At 41.3% G+C, this 18579-nt stretch overlaps 1 protein-coding gene across 1 annotated transcript in view; it reads left to right on the top strand.

The window, feature by feature from the left end:
- Positions 1-18125, top strand: part of SDR16C5 (short chain dehydrogenase/reductase family 16C member 5) — a 36560-nt gene extending 18435 nt beyond the window's left edge. Inside the window, exons 4-6 of the mRNA XM_085855432.1 lie at positions 16913-17057; positions 17542-17664; positions 17852-18125. Coding sequence (XP_085711558.1) covers positions 16913-17057; positions 17542-17664; positions 17852-17942 — 359 coding nt within the window. The 3' untranslated portion in view covers positions 17943-18125. The remainder of the gene's footprint in view (positions 1-16912; positions 17058-17541; positions 17665-17851) is intronic.
- Positions 18126-18579: the final 454 nt, after the last annotated feature.

Genomic DNA, 18579 nt, shown 5'->3' with positions numbered 1-18579 from the left:
TGCAAAAGCAAATTGATCATCGAGGGTGATATTAATGGCGATGTCTCCAACCTCCCGCTTGAGGAGAAGGAGGATGAGGAGCCAAAGGTGGACGATGATTGGGCAGGTAGCACGGAAGCAAAGCTCGCTGCTGAAGCACAATTAAGTGACCAGGATGAACCAGATGTAATGGCTGATGACCTTCCTTCCTCTTTGCGGGAATCTTTGAGTGTACATCAAGAGGAAGAGGAGCATTATGAAGTGGTTCAAGAAAATATTGTTCGGTTTCTGAAAGAAACCTTGAGACAACGCAACGTGTGAATCAAAGATCATTTTCCCAATATTCTGGCCTTCATTTCAGCTGCAAAGCATTTGCTGCAAGGGAAGGACCTTAAGGAACCTGAATTTCAGTGCTTAACGAAAGCTGTTACAAAGACAAACAAGGAACTAAATGAGGAAAGTGACTTAATTCCACAAAATAATCAATAATGGAATTGAACATTATATCTCTGAATATAAATGGAGGTCGTTCCACCTCATGGAAAGTACAAACCCTTCAAGCAATCGAGAAAGCAAAAGCTGACATTATTTTATTTCAAGAAACCCATGCGATGAATACTCGGGTAGCTGATTGGCCAAAACTATTCAAGGGGCGGTGGTGGTTAAGCAGGTTTCCCACACCTCGAGCCGGCGTCGCCATCTGCCTAAGTCACAGGTTGCGTGCTCACCAGGTTTCCTTCAAAGAAATCTATAAAGGACTTTTGATATCAGTAGAGTTTCTTTACAACACTCAAAAGATTGTTACCCTAAATGTATGTGCACCAAGTGATCCCATGGAGATGAAAATCTTCTTTTCCACATTACGGAACTCTCTAAAAGCTTTGGATGCAACTGCTTTTGCGTGTATTGCGGGAGATTTTAACTGTACAATTTGTCCTTCAATTGATAGGAATGGCCATGAAACCGCATGTTGCCTCCACAAAAGTGTCAGAAGACACCCTCAAAAATTGCCGGTTTAAGGATGTGTGGAGGTCGCAACATCCACTTTTGTGCTGTTACACATGGTGCAGATGTAATGATGGCATTAAGTCAATGGCAAGACTTGACAGGTTTTACGTAAACGAGTTAATGTTAAATGTTGTGTCAACGACTCCAATTGTGCCGACTGGGTTTACTGATCACAGTGTAATCTCAATATCTTTCAAATTACCCTTCCCACCCCGTGGCAGCGCTTATTGGTCTCTAAATACTCGTCTCTTACAAGGTTTCAATGACGCCTTTTGAGTCGTGTGGGAGAAAATTCGGTCTTCTCGATCTGATTTTGATAAGTCTCCCGTTGTGGTGGGATATTGCAAAAACCCAAATAAAAACTTTTTGCCAACAATACAGTTTATGTAGCAACAAAAGGCAGTCAATATCAATTGATCGGTTAAAATGGCAAATAGTTTTCCTAGAACAGAACGATGATGAGGTTGGGAAAGACACGTGACCAATTGATATGGGTTAAGAAAGCATTGCTGGAGGAGATGGTACGGCAACAAGCAATAGGTACCTTGGTAAGAATGTGAATGAGCTATTTAACATTGGATGTGCCAAGCAAGGAGTTCTTTAAATTAGAGACCTCTCTTAAAAGGTCACAAGAAATTCATAGTTTACTCACTCCCAATGGGTCCCTGGTAACCTCTCAGCAAGCGATCAGGCGTACACCGAGGGATTTCTATTCCAACATGGTACTCTCCTCACAGCGTGGACAATTAGGTGATGCAATAATTAAATTCTGGGCTCCCGAATGTCAAGGAGGATGAGCAACATGTGCTTGACTCCCCAATTTCGGCAAATGAACTTGAAGCAGCTGTGAGGAGCCTGAACGATGGGAAAGCCACTGGAATAGACGGCTTGCCAGTGGAATTCTGGAAGACCTTTTGGAACGTTGTGGGACCTGATTTACTCGACGTTCTTTATGAAAGCATACGTGATGGAGAACTTCCAGTGTCCTGCAGAAGAGCGGGTCGTATGTTTACTGCCAAAATCTGGGAACCCTCAACTGGTGGAGAACTGGCGACCGCGGTATCTTTACTGTGTGCTGATTACAAAATTCTCTCTAAAGTCCTTGCAAATCACATGAAAACTGTTATCAGTTCTGTTATACATCCAGACCAAACTTACTGTGTGCCTGGAAGAACTATCCATGACAATATATTTTGGTAAGAGATATTATTTCGTGCAATAAGCACCTGTGTGATGATTTTGGGTTACTGCTTCTTGATCAAGCTAAAGCCTTCGATCGTGTTGATCACAAATACCTTTTTTCTGTTTTGAAGGGAATGGGTTTTGGTGAAACTTTCATCTCTTGTGTAAAACACCTATATAGTAATACTCATTGTACGTTGAAAGTTAATAATCGGTTATGTTCTCCCTTTCCATTTCAATGGGGTATCCGGCAAGGTTTCCCTCTTTCTGGTCTTTTATATATAATTGCCCTTGAGCCACTTCTGCTATCAATTAGACAGCAAATACCTCAAGGAATGAGAAGTATAGAAGGAGCAAGATTGGTGCAGACGGCGTTTGCTGATGATGTCTGTGTTTTAATTTAAAGTACAAACGATGTCTGTGCTTTACAGTGTTGCCTGAGAAATTTCTCTGTGGCCTCCTCTGGTGGGATAAATTGGAATAAAAGTACAGCATTATGGTGCGGAAAATGTGACCTCTCATGCATTACCACCATCACTCCCACAGAACTTGGTCGAGAGAACGGACGGAGTTAAATATCTTGGAGTGTACCTTGGCAATCATGAGGTGGAGATGAAAAATTGGCAAGGAGTTTTGGAACGAATTAAGTACACACTGAAAACTTGGGAAGGACTGTTGAAGTTCCTTTTATATAAAGGTCGTACTCTTGTCATCAATAATTTGATTGCAACAAAATTGTCGCACAATCGCTGTTCTGCAGCCATCAAATCAACTAATTATGGCGATTCAGCGAATGCTGGTGAATTTATTTTGGAGTGGATACCATTGGCTACAACCTGAGATACTGTACTATCCCCTGGAAGGAAGGTGGCCAAGGTGTTATCAACATCTTTGGTCGGATTGTGGCCTTTCAATTGCAGTCTCTGCAGAAACTGCTGTTCACTGAACGGCTAACCCGGTGACCATTTGCGTTTTTTCTCCTGCAACAAGCTGGTAAACTGAGATATGATCGGCAACTTTTTTTATGGATCTCGAGCACTTAAACTTTGTTTCTCTTTCTAAGTTCTATCGTAGTTTACTTGACATTTGGAAAAAGTTTGATGTCCATCAGCTGCTTGAGGCATATAATTGCAGAATGTTCCTTCAAGAACCCCTGTTTTTTTTCAATAATTTTTTTTCCCTGGTATTCTTCAGTCATGCCATGATTCAAAAATTTATCCAAGGAGGAATTAATAAGGTGTGACTTGAGAGACATATCTGGGGTTAAGTGGAAATCTGTTGGTGTGGTGGCGTCTACAGTTGGTTCTAGATCTGTCCAACTTGTGGACCAAGTGGTGCGTGTCGTTATCCGGAAGTTTAAACAGTTAAATATTGGCTGGGAAGGTGTTGGTATCATTAAGGATTTCCAGTTAAGCTTTCCCCAGATCAAAGTACTCCTTTCTTCTTCTTCTTTTTGGTCGGAGATTGAACATACCCCCCCCCCCCTTTTCATCTTGTAACTAAGACTGGAATTTGTGATCTTCTTTGACAAAAGGGAAACATATCCCATTCTGGAAGAACACGAATAGCGTTGTGGTCAGAGCGGTTAGGGCCGGGTTCTCCCTGAACTCCACTTTGGCTTCATGTGTTTACCATACTTGATGTATTAGCGGATATACAGTGGAGGTTGGCACCTGGGCCCTCCCCTCCAACACATTTGTTCACCATATTAATAATTCACTGACAGAAATATGTCCTTTCTGTGATCAGAAGGAGGACTTGTTTCATGCTTAATATGTGAAGTGTTGTCGACTAACTTCTCTTTTTCTTCTACTTGATAATCTTTTTCACCAATTATCCTTTTCCTTTAAGGCCCGGTCACACCTTGACGTTTTAGCCAACGTATGCCGATTTTTAAAAAAAAAATTCTAAAACGCTGGCACACGTTGAATACGTTATGGGTAAGTTTTGATAACATTGAGAGCACGCTGAAAAACACTGCCATACGTCGTTGTATGCTGGCTTTAAACATTGTACTTTTTGGTTGTCCTCAAATTTTTTCATGCTTGAAATTTCACGACGTATGCCGGCGTATGACTCACACGTTCCGCTACGCTGGCCACAAGTTGTATGCACGGTCTGCGATCGTTGACAGACGTCAACACATGCTGCTTGTAAGTTAATCATAAGTTGAGACACGCCGAGGTAATGTTTAGCGTACCCGAAACTTATTTCTAACCTATGATTAATGTGTTGTTGGCACGTTACGCGATCGTTGCCACACATCGACAGACGTTACTTTTAAGTTACTCATAGGCTGAAAGACGTCGGTATAATGGATCGTCCTTGCGTCAGCGTCCATGGCCACGTCCAGGACACTTATTTGCAGCATTCTTCAAACTTTTCTTCGGCATGACGATGATGTTCACACTTCGATGTCTAGCTTGGCTATGATTCCAATTGTCCATCGGCAGCGTCTATTTAAAATAGTCGAGTTTGAGCGTTTTAACACGTTCAGAAGAAACGCTTCAAATTTCAAAACCCCAGCGTCAAAAAAAAAAGGCGAGTGACAGCAATTTAAATCGTTCATTGTAAACAATGAAAATAGTTGAGTGGTACCATTTAAAAGTCGTTGAGTGTAAAAAAAATCCAATTGTTGAGCGCAAGCATCTACTTTCAATAGTGGAGATGCAGCCATTTAAATCGTTGAGTGGCAGCCTATGAATAGCAAACCCTACGTCACCGCAAAGATGGTATATCGATAATTATTCGTTGGTATATCGTATCTATAAGTTATCGAAGCACTCTATGCACATTATTAGTTCATTGTGCATTTGTCCAACCCGTTATGAATAGACCTAAATCGTAAAAACAAGCCATAGCTCATTGTTGAAAAAGCCCCATAAAAAATTAGCCGCGAAGAACTTCGACCAATGGTGAAAAGATGTCTCCTTCCCGTGGACACGCGGACGCAAGGACGATCCATCATAACCCACACCCTCCCCCTCACACTCACCTACTACTGCCAACATGAACAAACTACTACTAATACGAATACTGATACCGATACTGTTACTGCTGACATGGACATCGACTCAAAAAGGACTCGAAAACACTGTTGGGTTCCCCTTTTATGAGCAGCATTTTTATATACCAATTCCCAAAACCGCTGGGAACACGTCTTTATATGGCAGTTGTAAGCTAGAAACACGTTCATTTTTTTTTTTTTTCGACCGGAAGATGTCATTGGAATACGTCTACATACGTCGATGTGTGTTGGGACTACGTAAAGAATTGGTTCAAAGCACGTCAAACATAAGTTAGAAATAAGTTTCGCGTAAAAAAGACATTACCGCGACGTGTTTCGACTTATGAGTAGCTTATAAGTAGCCTTTGTGGACGTGTGTAAGTGTCCACATATCGTGTGTAAAACTTATCCCCATCGCATGCGGAACGTGTGTCATACGCCGAGTACGTAGTAAAATTTGAACATGTTTAAAATTTCTTGACGTACTCTACTTACTACGACGTATGATAGCGTACTTTAGCATTCTACTCACGTATACCAAACTTACTCATACCGTATTTGACGTGCCCCCAACGTTTTAGACACATTTTTCTTAGGTCGGCATACGCTGGCAGGATCGGCAAGGTGTGACCGCGATGTTGTCACTTCCATTTCTACGGCAGTTATGATTCGAATCGTTGTGCGTCAGCCTTTTAATAGGCTACGTCACGACATCGTCGGCGATGCGTGCAACGCGCTATGCCTAAGTTAGACTATCGTTGGGCATAGGTTGTGTAGGCCGACAACAGGTTCAGCATTCGTTGGTATAAGTTATCTATAACACAACGAAACGTTCTGTGTCCGTTACCAATGCGTTATACATAAGACCAAGATGCTATGAATACGTCCGAATCTTTAAAAAAAAACATCAAAAGTTCAACGTAAGCCAGCGTTTTACATACATTTTAATACGTTGCCATCGCTGGCTAAAACGTCAAGGTGTGACCGGGCCTTTAGATTGCACATGTTTATTTTTGCTGTACCCTTTAAACCGATATGTAGAGATGTGGGTGTTCTTTGAAATTTTCTGGGTGCTGTTGCAAAATATGCAATCTACAAATCTAGGAAGATTAAAATCGACAATGGTCATGGATGAGATGTTATCTGTATTTTTAAAGGCTTCGTCTCAACACGACTTAAGGCGCTGTCACACCTTGACGATTTAGCCATTAATGGCAACGTATAAAAATGTATGTAAAACGTTGGCGTACGCTGAAATTTTGATGTTTTAAAAAAAGTTTTGGTCGTATTCATAACGTGTTGGTCGTATTCATAACATATTAGTAACGGGCACAGAACGTTTCGTTGTCTTATATATAACTTATACCAATGAATGCTTAGCCTGTTGTCGGCGTTCACAACCTATGCCCAACGATAGTTTAACTTACTCATAGCGCGCTGCACGTATCGCCGACGAACTCGTGGCGTAGCCTGTTAAAAACCTGCCGCACGCCGATTTAAATCATAACCCCCTGAAAATTGAAAGCATCAACCACGCAGTCACACCTTGACGATTTAGCCAGCGTATGCCGGCCTATGAAAAATTTGCCGAACCAAGCTGGCACATGTCAAATACGTTATGGGTAAGTTGTGTATACGTTTAGAGCACGCTGAAAAACGATGAAGTACGCTGTCATACTTAGTGGTACATCTCGTACGTCGTGAAATTTCAAGCATGCTGAAAATTTTACGACGTACTCGACGTATGGCTCACACATTCCGCTACGCTGGGAATAAGTTGTAGCCACGTTACGCGATCGTTGACACACGTCGACACAAGTTCCTTGAAAGTTACTCATAAGTCAAAACACGTCGAGGTAATGTTTAGCATACCCGAAACTTGTTTTCTCCGTCAAGGCACATTTTCTATTTTTGTCCTTGGCTCCGTGAAGGCACGTGACGAAATATCTGAAGTTGTTGTTGTTGTTGTTGTTGTTGTTGTTGTTGTTGTTGTTGTTGTTTATCATTTTTTTTTTAGTCTATCACGAATTTTAAAATATATTCGGACATTTGCTTTTAAGTTTCGACGTCGACGTGACAATATCCTCAAACAGAAAATATTCAGAGGAGGAACTAAGAATAAGATATGAGCAAACTGAAGAGGCAATCGGATGTGACGTAACGGCACGTGACGAAATATCGGAAGTTATTGTGTTTTTTGTTGTTTTTTTTTAACGCTGCCAATACGCCATTATACGGTAGCTGTAAATTAGAAACACGTTCAGCAAGTTCTGTGGTCGTCCGGAAGATGTCAATCAAATACGTCAATATGCGTTGGAGGTACGTTACACAAAGGTTCAAAGCACGTTACTCATAGGTTAGAAATAAGTTTTGGGTACACTAAGCATTACCTCGAAGTATTTCGACTTATGAGCAACTTACAAGTAACGTGCCTCGACATGTATCAACGATCGCATAACGTGCCTCGACGTGTGTGCAACGATCGTGTAACGTGCCTACAACACGTTACTCATAGGTTATAAATAAGTTTCGGGTACGCTAATCATTACCTCGACGTGTTTCGACTTATGAGTGACTTACAAGTAACATGTGTCGACATGCGTCAACGATCGCATAACGTGCCTACAACTTATGGCCAGCATAGCGGAACGTGTGAGTCATACGCTGGCATACGACGTAGAATTTCAAGCATGCAAAAATTTGAGGACAACCGCAAAGTACAACGATGAAAGCCAGCGTACTACGACGTATGACAGTGTTTTTCAGCGTGCTCTTGATGTATGCAAAACTTACCCAGAACATATTCGACGTGTGCCAGCGTTTTAGACAAATTTTTCATAAGTCGGCATACGCTGGCTAAATCGTCAAGGTGTGACAGCGCCTTTAGGTTCGAATTTGATATCTTTATGAGCAATCAAAATGATAAACTTTTTGAGAGAAAATGGTGCATTGCAGATGTTTTGTGTTTTGTGAAGAATTCATATCTTGTAATTACTTCATAATTTTCTTGAAACTGTGAGTTTTTTTTCTGTTGAATTTTGTATTATTATAAATACTAGTGCGTGTCCATACATGTGTGCCCATACATGCGTGCCAGTGCATGTGGAGCCGTACATGCAAACAAAACAAACAAAAAATACTTTCAAACTGCGTGCCAGAAACAACAACCACACAGGCCGTTCCTTCACTCTCGCGTGCCCATACGTGCGTGGCCGTATGTGCAATAAAAGCTTTTAAACAACCACACAGTCCGTTCCTTCGCACTCGCGTGCCCGCATGTGTGGCCGTATGTGTGTGGCTGTACATGTGTGGCCATACGTACATGCCCGTACATGTGTGGCCGTACGTGCGTGCCCGTACATGTGTGGCAGTACGTGCGTGCCCGTACATGTGTGGCCATGCATGCGTGCCCGTACATGTGTGGCCGTACGTGCAAACAAAACAAAAAAAAAACCTTTCAAACCGCGTGCAAGAAACAACAACAACCACACAGGCCGTTCCTTCGCTCTCACATGCCCGTATGTGCGTGCTTGTACGTGCGTGGCTGTACATGCAAAAAAAAAACTTTCAAACCGCGTGCCAGAAACAACAACCACACAGGCCGTTCCTTTGCTCTCGCGTGCCCGTACGTGCATGGCCGTACATGCGTGGCTGAGATAGCTCCCCCTGGTGGTCTTCTCACCCAACCCCCAGCCCGCAACAATATATATTTTTTTTATTTTCTTCTTCTTCTTCTTCTTCTTCTTCTCCTCTCGGCTGCTCCCATTAGGGGACGCCACAGCGGATCATCCGTCTCCATTTCGCTCTATCCTCCACATCTTCCATTGACACTCCAACCACCCGTATGTCCGCCCTCACCATATCCATGAACCTTTTCTTTGGCCTTCCTCTTCTCCTCCTGCCTGGCAGCTCCATCCTTTGCATCCTTCTCCTGATATACTCCGCTTCCTTCCTGTGCACATGTCAAAACCATCTCAATCTCGCCTCTCTCACTTTGTCTCCAAACCATCCTACCGGCGCTGTCCCTCTAATATACTCATTCCTTATCCTGTCCATCCTCATCACTCCCAACGAGAATCGCAGCATCTTTAACTCATCATCTGCGAACATCATAGTCCATGGAGACTCCAGTCTGATCTCGTCTGTCAACCTGTCCATCACCATTGCAAACAGGAAAGGGCTCAGAGTCGATCCTTGGTGCAATCCCACTTTTACCTTAAACCGGTCCGTCATTCCTACCGCACACCTCACCGCTGTCACACTGTCCTTATACATATCCTGCACGATCCTCACATACTTCTCCACCACTCCCGACTTCCTCATACAATGCTACAACTCCTCTCTTGGCACCCTATCATAAGCTTTCTCTAAATCCACAAACACACAATGTAACTCCTTCTGGCCTTCCCTATACTTCTCCATCAACATTCTCAAAGCAAACATCGCATCAGTGGTGCTCTTTTCTGGCATAAAGGCATAAACCCATATTGCTGCTCACAGATCATCACCTCTCCTCTCAACCGAGCTTCCACTACTCTTTCTCACAACTTCATGGTGTGGCTTAACAACTTTATCCCTCTGTAATTTCCACAGCTCTGCACATCACCCTTGTTCTTGAAAATCGGAACCAGTACATTTAATCTCCACTCCTCCGGCATCCTCTCACTTTCCAAGACTTTATTAAACAATCTGGTTAACAACCCCACTGCCATCTCTCCTAAACACTTCCATGCCTCTACTGGTATGTCATCTGGACCAACCGCCTTTCCACTTTTCATCCTCTTCATAGCAGTCCTCACTTCATCCTTACTGATCCACCCCACTTCCTGATTCACTACCTCTGTCTTGCCAATCGGTACAAATCCTTTTCCCATTCTTTTGTATCCAACTTCTCATACAGCTCGCCATATGCCTTTGCCACCTCTCTCTTTGCCTTGCGCCGCCACTCCTTGTACTCCTGTCTACCCAGCAGGCACACGACTGTTCCTGTTACTGTTGTGCTGGAATCTACATCGTTACATTCAATGGAAACTCTCCCGGGCCCTTCGGGGCACTCGATCGTGGTTCGAGCCTTGGACTCGGGAACGTGTATCTGACGATCGAATCCTCCGGCACCCGATTTCATCATCCGTTTATCACGTTTTGCTGTCGCTGATATGGCCCTCCCCTGATATGGCCCTCCCCTGATATGGCCCTCCCCTGATATGGCCCTCCCCTGATATGGTCCTCCCCTGATATGGCCCTCCCCTGATATGGTCCTCCCCTGATATGGCCCTGATCGTGTGTACAAATCGACGGTAAATAATCAATTCATTTTTCCGCGGGTCTGGTTAAGAAAAAAAAACACCGGTCTGTGGCAAAAAGGGAACTCTGCAAAAATTACTTTGGACAAGTTTGGTTCAGAACCTTTTAAAATATTTTTCTGGTGTGGATAATGCTTCGGCCGTTCGGGTCCGACGAATTACCGCATTGTTCCGCAATGTAACAAATTTAAAGTTCCACTGCCCTTAAAAAAGCCTCAATTAATATTATTTTTTTTATAATATATTCTTTTTTTATGTCCTCTTTTAATGAGTTAGGCCTAACCAAAGGTAAAAGAAAAACAATTGTCAGTTATTGTGCGCCGAAAAATGTGGTTTTGTCATAAAAAAAATATTAACCCTTTGGCCGCCGCCAAACTTCCGCTTGCAACAATGAAGCCTTCATTGCGGTAGTTTGTCACTTGGGGAGTTGTTCAAGTTTTTCGGTGCACAATTGTTTTCCTTTGGTAAAATGGTTATCAAAAGACATGAAAATAACTTTATATAATAAAGAATAATAATAATTGAGGCTTTATAAGGGCAGTGGAACTTAAAATTTGTTACAAGCTGCTTCGAACACTGGTGTACTAAATTGTTTTTATTTTCTAAAATAAGGGTGATGTTCAATGCTGTGATGTCCAAATACAATTTGTGTGGAAAGAATGGGAAGAGACCTTTCCGGAACCTGAATTTTTATAAAGTTGTCAGAGGTAATGAATTCTGCTAAATGACAGTATATAATGTGCATGACTTGAGCGTAATTGACATTGCAAGTCTTGATGATCATAAAGCCCAATGTATACGAAGTGGAAATTCTTATGATTTTTCACAGTACCTGGCCAGTCAGCCAACAGCAACGGAGGCAGATGTGGACAATGCCATATCACAACATTTGAAATATGCCCCTGATCGGCGTGGAGGTGCAGGCAGGAACAAGCCCTCATCTATCTGTAATTCCAGCTGTGTGTGTGTGTGTGTGTGTGTGTGTGTGTGTGTGTGTGTGTGTGTGTGTGTGTGTGTGTGTGTGTGTGTGTGTGTGTGTGTGTGTGTGTGTGTGTGTGTGTGTGTGTGTGTGTGTGTGTGTGTGTGTGTGTGTGTGTGTGTGTGTGTGTGTGTGACCGCTGTTTCTCGACAACCACTGATTCGATCTAATTGAAACTTGCCAGCTATATTGCTGGGGACCTGTGTGTGCCTTTTTAAGGTTTGATATTAATTGGACAAGTGCTTCCCAAGTTATGGCCATTTATTTACCAAACCAACTGTGTAGGCGTGGCCGATGGGGAAGAGATCCTCAGCCGTGTTCCCCATTACGGGTTACAACGTACAGACTTCCGGGTAGTGATGACTTGCTGTATTCTCATAATTTCTCGATTTCTTATGCACATTTATAGATAAACACAATGCCCCAATCCAGTCGTCGTTTACGAGAGCGAAGGAATGGCCTGTGTGGTTGTTTGAAAGTTGTTTTTTTTTGCACATACGGACACGTACTAGTGTAATAATAACGAGTAACAGCAACACGCTGTGCCAGCCATCCACGTCCTTGATTATTAAGAATTTGCAGCAGAGTTAATTGTAATGTTGTATGTTGGAAACTCAGCCTACGTTTACATTGTGAAAATATTTACATGTATTTTTATGCAGAATGAAGTTATTTTATTTTCTTGTGAAATTAAGATTGAAAACACCCAACAAATTAATTTTTTTGTGCTTTGGAATTATTTGTGAGATGCATTCAAAATTGTGTTTTCATACTTAATGATGTTAGATTTATATTTTTTCTTTGTATGAATACACACACATAGATATATATTTGGTCTCATTGATTTGCCTGATTGTAATTCAGTTTTATATAATTTTATACACTGTTCATATAATGTCAAGTAATCATCTGTTTAAGTCTTTATGCATCTCATTCTATTGATGCCAGCTGTGGGACATAACAAATAAAAATATTTCTAAGTTATATAAATATATCATGGACAAATTCTATCAGAAAGGTGTTTGACTTCCCAAGTGGGACCCACATTGTACTCTTTTTACCAGTCATTGCTGAATTTCTACCTATTGAATGTCAACTATTATGTCGTATAGCAAAATTTATATGTGGTTCTTCGTCTTCTCATAATTCTTACCTGAGGTTGCTTAATTATGAATCTTGTAACAATGGGTAGTATGTCATCAGTAGCTAAAACTTTTATTTACATTTTATATAAATGTAAGTTATTGGTCAATACCTTTTATGCTCCTAATGCCCATTTAATGTATGCAAGCATAGAATTATCAGCAGTTTTACTAACACTGCATGATGATGTTGTTGTACTTAAAGATGCCTTTGTGCAGTCAATTATATTTGAGAGAGAAGAAGCTCCACAGTTCCTCTCTGGAGCAGAACTTTCTGAATTTGAATTGTTAACTGTGCTTTGCACAAAGTGAGTTTGTCAAAAAGGTATTTACAACTTTTACCCATGTGGTATTTCTTTTTATTCCCAATTTTTAGTATATGTTTCTCAATTGCAATGGTATCTACTTTTATTTATTGTACGATTGTATTTGAGTGTGCTTTTTTGGTATGAATAAAGATATTATTGTTAATACTGCTTGTATATTTTAGCCGCAATCATGCTCTGCGTGATACGTGATAATAAATGATTATGAATTACAGTTGTTTTCAAGTTGTGGTCATTATGTGTTACTGTGCAATGTAATGATGTTGCAATACAACTTCAATGTTTTGATAATGGCACCGGTAGAACAGCGGTGCTCTGATGGCCCCAGACCTACGGGTCGAGGGCTCCATCAAGCTGGAAGCTGAAGGGTGTCATGCACTGCAATGTTCGTTTCTTTGGCGTGCAAAGAAAAGGGTAAAAACAAAAACTCCATTTTATGAACATTGTGATAAAGTTGAAAAATAACGTCATGCTTCAATGTTGTGACAACGTTGAAATCTGACGTCATGGGTGTTGCAAATACAACTTCCCACTGACCCAATTCTGACGTCAGGTACAACCAGAACACGATGCTGCAACAACGTCAGATTTCAACGTTGTCACAACGTTGAAAACCCACGTCATGGGTGTTGCAAAAACAACTTCCCACTGACCCAATTCTGATGTCAGGATAGAACTGGCAAATGACGTTGCAACAACGTTGTGTGCCTACTGGGTACTGTCTTCATGTCTCTGGCTATCCCACTTCTTTTTCGCCAACCCCTTCTTCCTTATACTTTCCTGTACTTCCTCGTTCCACCACCAAGTCTCCTTATCTTCCTTCCTCTGTCCAGATGTCACACCAAGTACCTTCCTAGCATTCTCCCTCACCACTTCTGCTGTGGTTTCCCAATCATCCCACCCCTCTTTACCACCATCCAACACCTGTCTCACCTCCTCCCGAAATTCCATGCAGCAGTCTTCCTCCTTCAGCTTCCACCATCTGGTCCTTGGTTCAGCCCTCACTCTCTTCCTCAACCTCACCTCCAAAATTATCCTACAGACCACCAATCGATGCTGTTGAGCTACACTCTCCCCTGCCACAACCTTACAGTCTCTAATCTCTTTCAAGTTGCATCTCCTGCTTAAGATGTAATCCACCTGTGTGCACTTTCCTCCACTCTTGTATGTCACCCTGTGTTCCTCCTTCTTCTTGAAATAGGTATTTACCATTGCTATTTCCATTCCTTTTGCAAAATCTACCACCATTTGCCCTTCCACCTTCCTCTCGTTGAGACCGTACCGACCAATCACCTCCTCATCCTCTTTATTCCCTTCCCCAACATGCCCATTGAAATATGCTCCAATCACCACTCTTTCATCCTTGGATACACTCTCCACGACTTCATCGAACTCACTCCAGAAATCTTTATACTCCATCTCACACCCCATATGTGGGGCATATGCACTGATGACATTCATCATCACCCCTTCAATTTCCAACTTCACACTCATCACTCGGTCCGACACTCTCCTCACCTCCAATACCCTCTTGACATAATCTTCCTTCAGGATTACCCCAACACCATTTCTCCTCCCATCCACACCATGGTAGAACAGTTTGAAACCACCTCCAATGCTCCTCGCCTTACTCCCCATCCACTTGGTCTCTTGTACACACAATGTCCACCTTTCTTCTCTCCATCATATCAGCCAACTCTCGCCCTTTGCCAGTCATAGTCCCAACATTCAGAGTTCCAACTCTCACCTCCACACTTCTACCCTTCCCCCTCTCCCACTGCCTCTGGATCCGCCTTCCCCATCTCCTTCTCCTCCTTCGCCCAGCAGTAGCACAATTTCCACCGGTGCCCTGCTGACCAACGGTACCGGTGGCGGTCGTTGGTAACCCAGGCCTTGACCGATCTGGAATGGATATCCGTTTTATTGTCCGCATAATGATTTGGCATGGGTTTTTACGCTGGATGCCCTTCCTGACGCAACCCTGATCGCCTCATACGACACACAGGGATATGGTACACCTATTCTAACCGGGGCATACACATATATATGTCTATATATATATATATATATATATATATATATATATATATATATATATATATATATATATATATATTTGTTTACATACATACATATACATATATACATGTATGTATATACAAATTATACATATATATATATATATATATATATATATATATATATATATATATAAATATATATATATATATATATATATACATATACATATATATTTATAACGGTCTCAAAAAGTTGGAGACGGATTTGGATGAAACTTGTACAGTATATGTTGCGTGTGTGACAAGGACAAGTCAATATGATTTTCCGAATTCAGATCCAGACATGACAATTTAATTTCTAAAATGATTATTCGATATTGAGAGATGGGGCCATAAAGAATATAAGGCATGATATTTCAAAAATTTATTGGGCCTGATATGTTCTCCTGGATCAGGTATTGCATGGCAGAAGTATGTACTCTACCGAGTGCCCTTCCAGTTTGTTTGGGTTTTCTTACAGTTACCGTTCTATGAAAGGGAGGAGTTACAAGACCCCTCCCTGTAAAAGGTCGACGCACACTGGTGAAATTCGAGCTTTCGTTCACTCCGAGCTACACTTTAACAGAAACCAGTACAGTAACGATAATAATGGTACATGATCATAATGATATTTTTTAATCTCTGATATGTTTTCTATAAATTCACCATAAACAAGGCTGAGAACCACTAAATGTGTATGGCTGGAGAGAAAAGGGGGAGGAAAACTAGCAAATCCTTCACCTAGTCCTGAAACAAAGAAACCAATTCACAGGACCACTGTGCAGGAGGAGAGGATAACTCGATAATGATGATAGTGATAGTGATAATGATAGTGATAGTGATAATGATACATAATGAAAGTGATCATGTTGTTGATTTCCTGGAATGGCCTAAGTGTTCCGATTCTTGAATAAGAATGCTCAAGGCAGTTTGATCAACATTTGGGGAGTTTCAAATCACCTTTTCTTTTTAGCCCCTGTTGGACTTAGTCCGAAATGGGGGCTTATGGATATGGTCTCAATTTTCGTGTCTGTGCGTAACCATATCACTGACATGTATGGACCGATTTTATTTGTACTTGACACAAAGATGACACATGATGGTATACATATGCATGTCATTTTTTTTTGAGATCAGATCCAAGGTGGCCGACTGGCGACAATTTTATTTGTAAAATACCTGATGTTGAACACATCCTCAACCATTTCTCAGACATGCATTTACTGATCTTGTTCAAACTTGGCACACAGATAATGAATCACTGCTTACATATGCATGTCATGTTTCTTTCAATATCAGATCCAAGATGCGCCCTGCACATCAGTGTTGTTTAAGGTGGATGTGATAGATCATTCATTGCCTGTCGTGGGGAATGGAGAATACTTGTACTTGAACTTGTTGAGAATACTGCTGTTATCACCAGGGGTACCTGATATCGAAGGCTGACTGCATATTGTAAAGTACTTATCTTTCGCTGTTTTTCCTTTAAAGTTGTTTTGTGGTATGTCACTTTTGTGTATCAAATGTGAATTGCATGTACATTTACACAGGTAGAAGTCGGAATATTTATTCACAGGACTTAATTTTCACGGAAATTATTTGACAGCGAAGAGCACGAAAGTTATATCCATGCAAATGAAAAGTACTTTCAGGATGTAAACATACACTACTGTACTGAAAATATTCACTGTAACACTTACCACTGTACACCATTGTGTAAACGATAAAAACCAAAAGACACTACTCTAATCATACCGCAACAAAACATAGAAACACGAGTCCCTTTGGGGAGTGACCATACCGTACAAGATCACGTGACATGGCATCGTCTTCGGGGATGTGACTCTCTGTGAGTGTTTGTACTTTAACAGCAATTTGTTGACAATTTTTCAACAACAACAGTGATGATGATGAAACTTCCTGCAGATTACTGTAGCAGTAAGTTCGCTGCAGTGGGTTTTGCGGAATGTGTCGCACTGGAAATGATAGCGATGAAAAAGGATGGAGTAAAAACAACCATCGTTTGTCCATCCTTCATCAACACCGGCATGTTTGATGGCTGCAAACCACAGTAAGTAATGTGAAAGGTGATTCAGTGCCCCGTTGTGCAAATAATGTCAATGTCTTCACCTCCTGGAAAGTCATGATGTCACGTATTTATTTTTAATTATCTTCATCATTCTTAAAAATTCCCCACTGCTATTTTCTGATTTCATTTATTGTTTGCTGTGATTTTTTTTTCGACTAATAAGTTGTTCCTATAAAGTGTTTTTAAACCTCCAAGCCAAGGAGATAAGCTATGTTGCTGGAAAATCTGTAATCTTTGACTTTCTTTTCAAAAGATGTAAACATTTGCTAATTGGGCATCATGTCATTTGGAAATACAACGCCTGTCGACTTAATTGCTCCAAGACCACCTCATGGTATCCACATTCCAGGGAAAACCTCCATAGCCGCTAACACGATCCCTGGTAACGTGTGTTTTGATTGAAGTGGTAATGATCAAGAGAACAATATTTTCAATGTCGTTTCATCACTGAATGATGTTTCATCAGAAGTCAAATGATTCCCATGCTGGATCCAAAGTACGTTGTGAAGAAAATCATCAATGCCGTCCTACGAAACCAGCCAATCATCATGATACCTCGTTCTATTTACTTCTTGGTGTACTTGAGAAGGTGGGTTCATGTTAACTTATTACAGTAAAACTGAGCTTCTTAGCACTCTGAATACCACGTTACAATAAAAAAATCTGGATTCCAAGTTTTGTTAATGTAAGATTGTAATCAGTGGCATGTGTAAAGGTATCGTGATCTCTTGTTTATTTGCCTTTGTGTTTTTTTTTTCTTCGTGACTGCTTTGCAGCTGGATGCCACATAAAGTTTCGTTTCTGCTTGCCCATTACACAAGACTTTTTGATGTGATGAAAACATTTGTGGGACGAAAGAACAACTGAAAAAGATCATCAACATTGTAGCCTCATGTTTAAAGGCATGTTAGACAAATGTTTTTTTTATTTCCTTTTAATTTACCATGATTGTTTGTTATAGATTTGGAACATTTGATTTTTTGAAAAGCAATTTTATCTCATTACAGCATTTTAACGTCGTTATGAATGAATAAAATAATTCCAAAGTTATGCTGAAATAAGCCAGCCCTGCTTAATAGGAAGCATTCTTGTCAAAAAAAAAGTGCGATTTTTATGGATGATTTTGAAATTGGAGGAAAACAGGGGATCAGGGGTGGGTCCAGGCCCTTGATTGATATGAGGCCAAAGTGGGGAGGAAGGTACCAACAGCAACACGAGCGCGGAGCGTGAGCTGTCACAACAGCATTTATTGGTCTGCTGCATGAACCCTGGTGGGGAGTCAGGGGAAAAAGCCCCCAGAAGGCATGCAATTAAAGTGGTTTCGAGGGGAGAACATCAATGATGATGACTCTACATGTATTTCCTGGGATAGATAAACTCATAACCACCCATCAACTTTTACAAAATCAACTTTCATATACCTTCATCAACTTTGACTTCCCCCCCCCCCCCAAGCTGAGTGATTGCGTGTGTCTCATCTAACAGTCCTGTGTTGTCTCGTTTA

The sequence above is a fragment of the Eptatretus burgeri genome, chromosome 14, assembly GCF_056783735.1.
Source record: "Eptatretus burgeri isolate ZD-2024b chromosome 14, Ebu_testis_v1, whole genome shotgun sequence".
Taxonomy (NCBI): Eukaryota; Metazoa; Chordata; class Myxini; order Myxiniformes; family Myxinidae; genus Eptatretus; species Eptatretus burgeri.
This window is presented reverse-complemented; position numbering and strand designations above follow the sequence as displayed.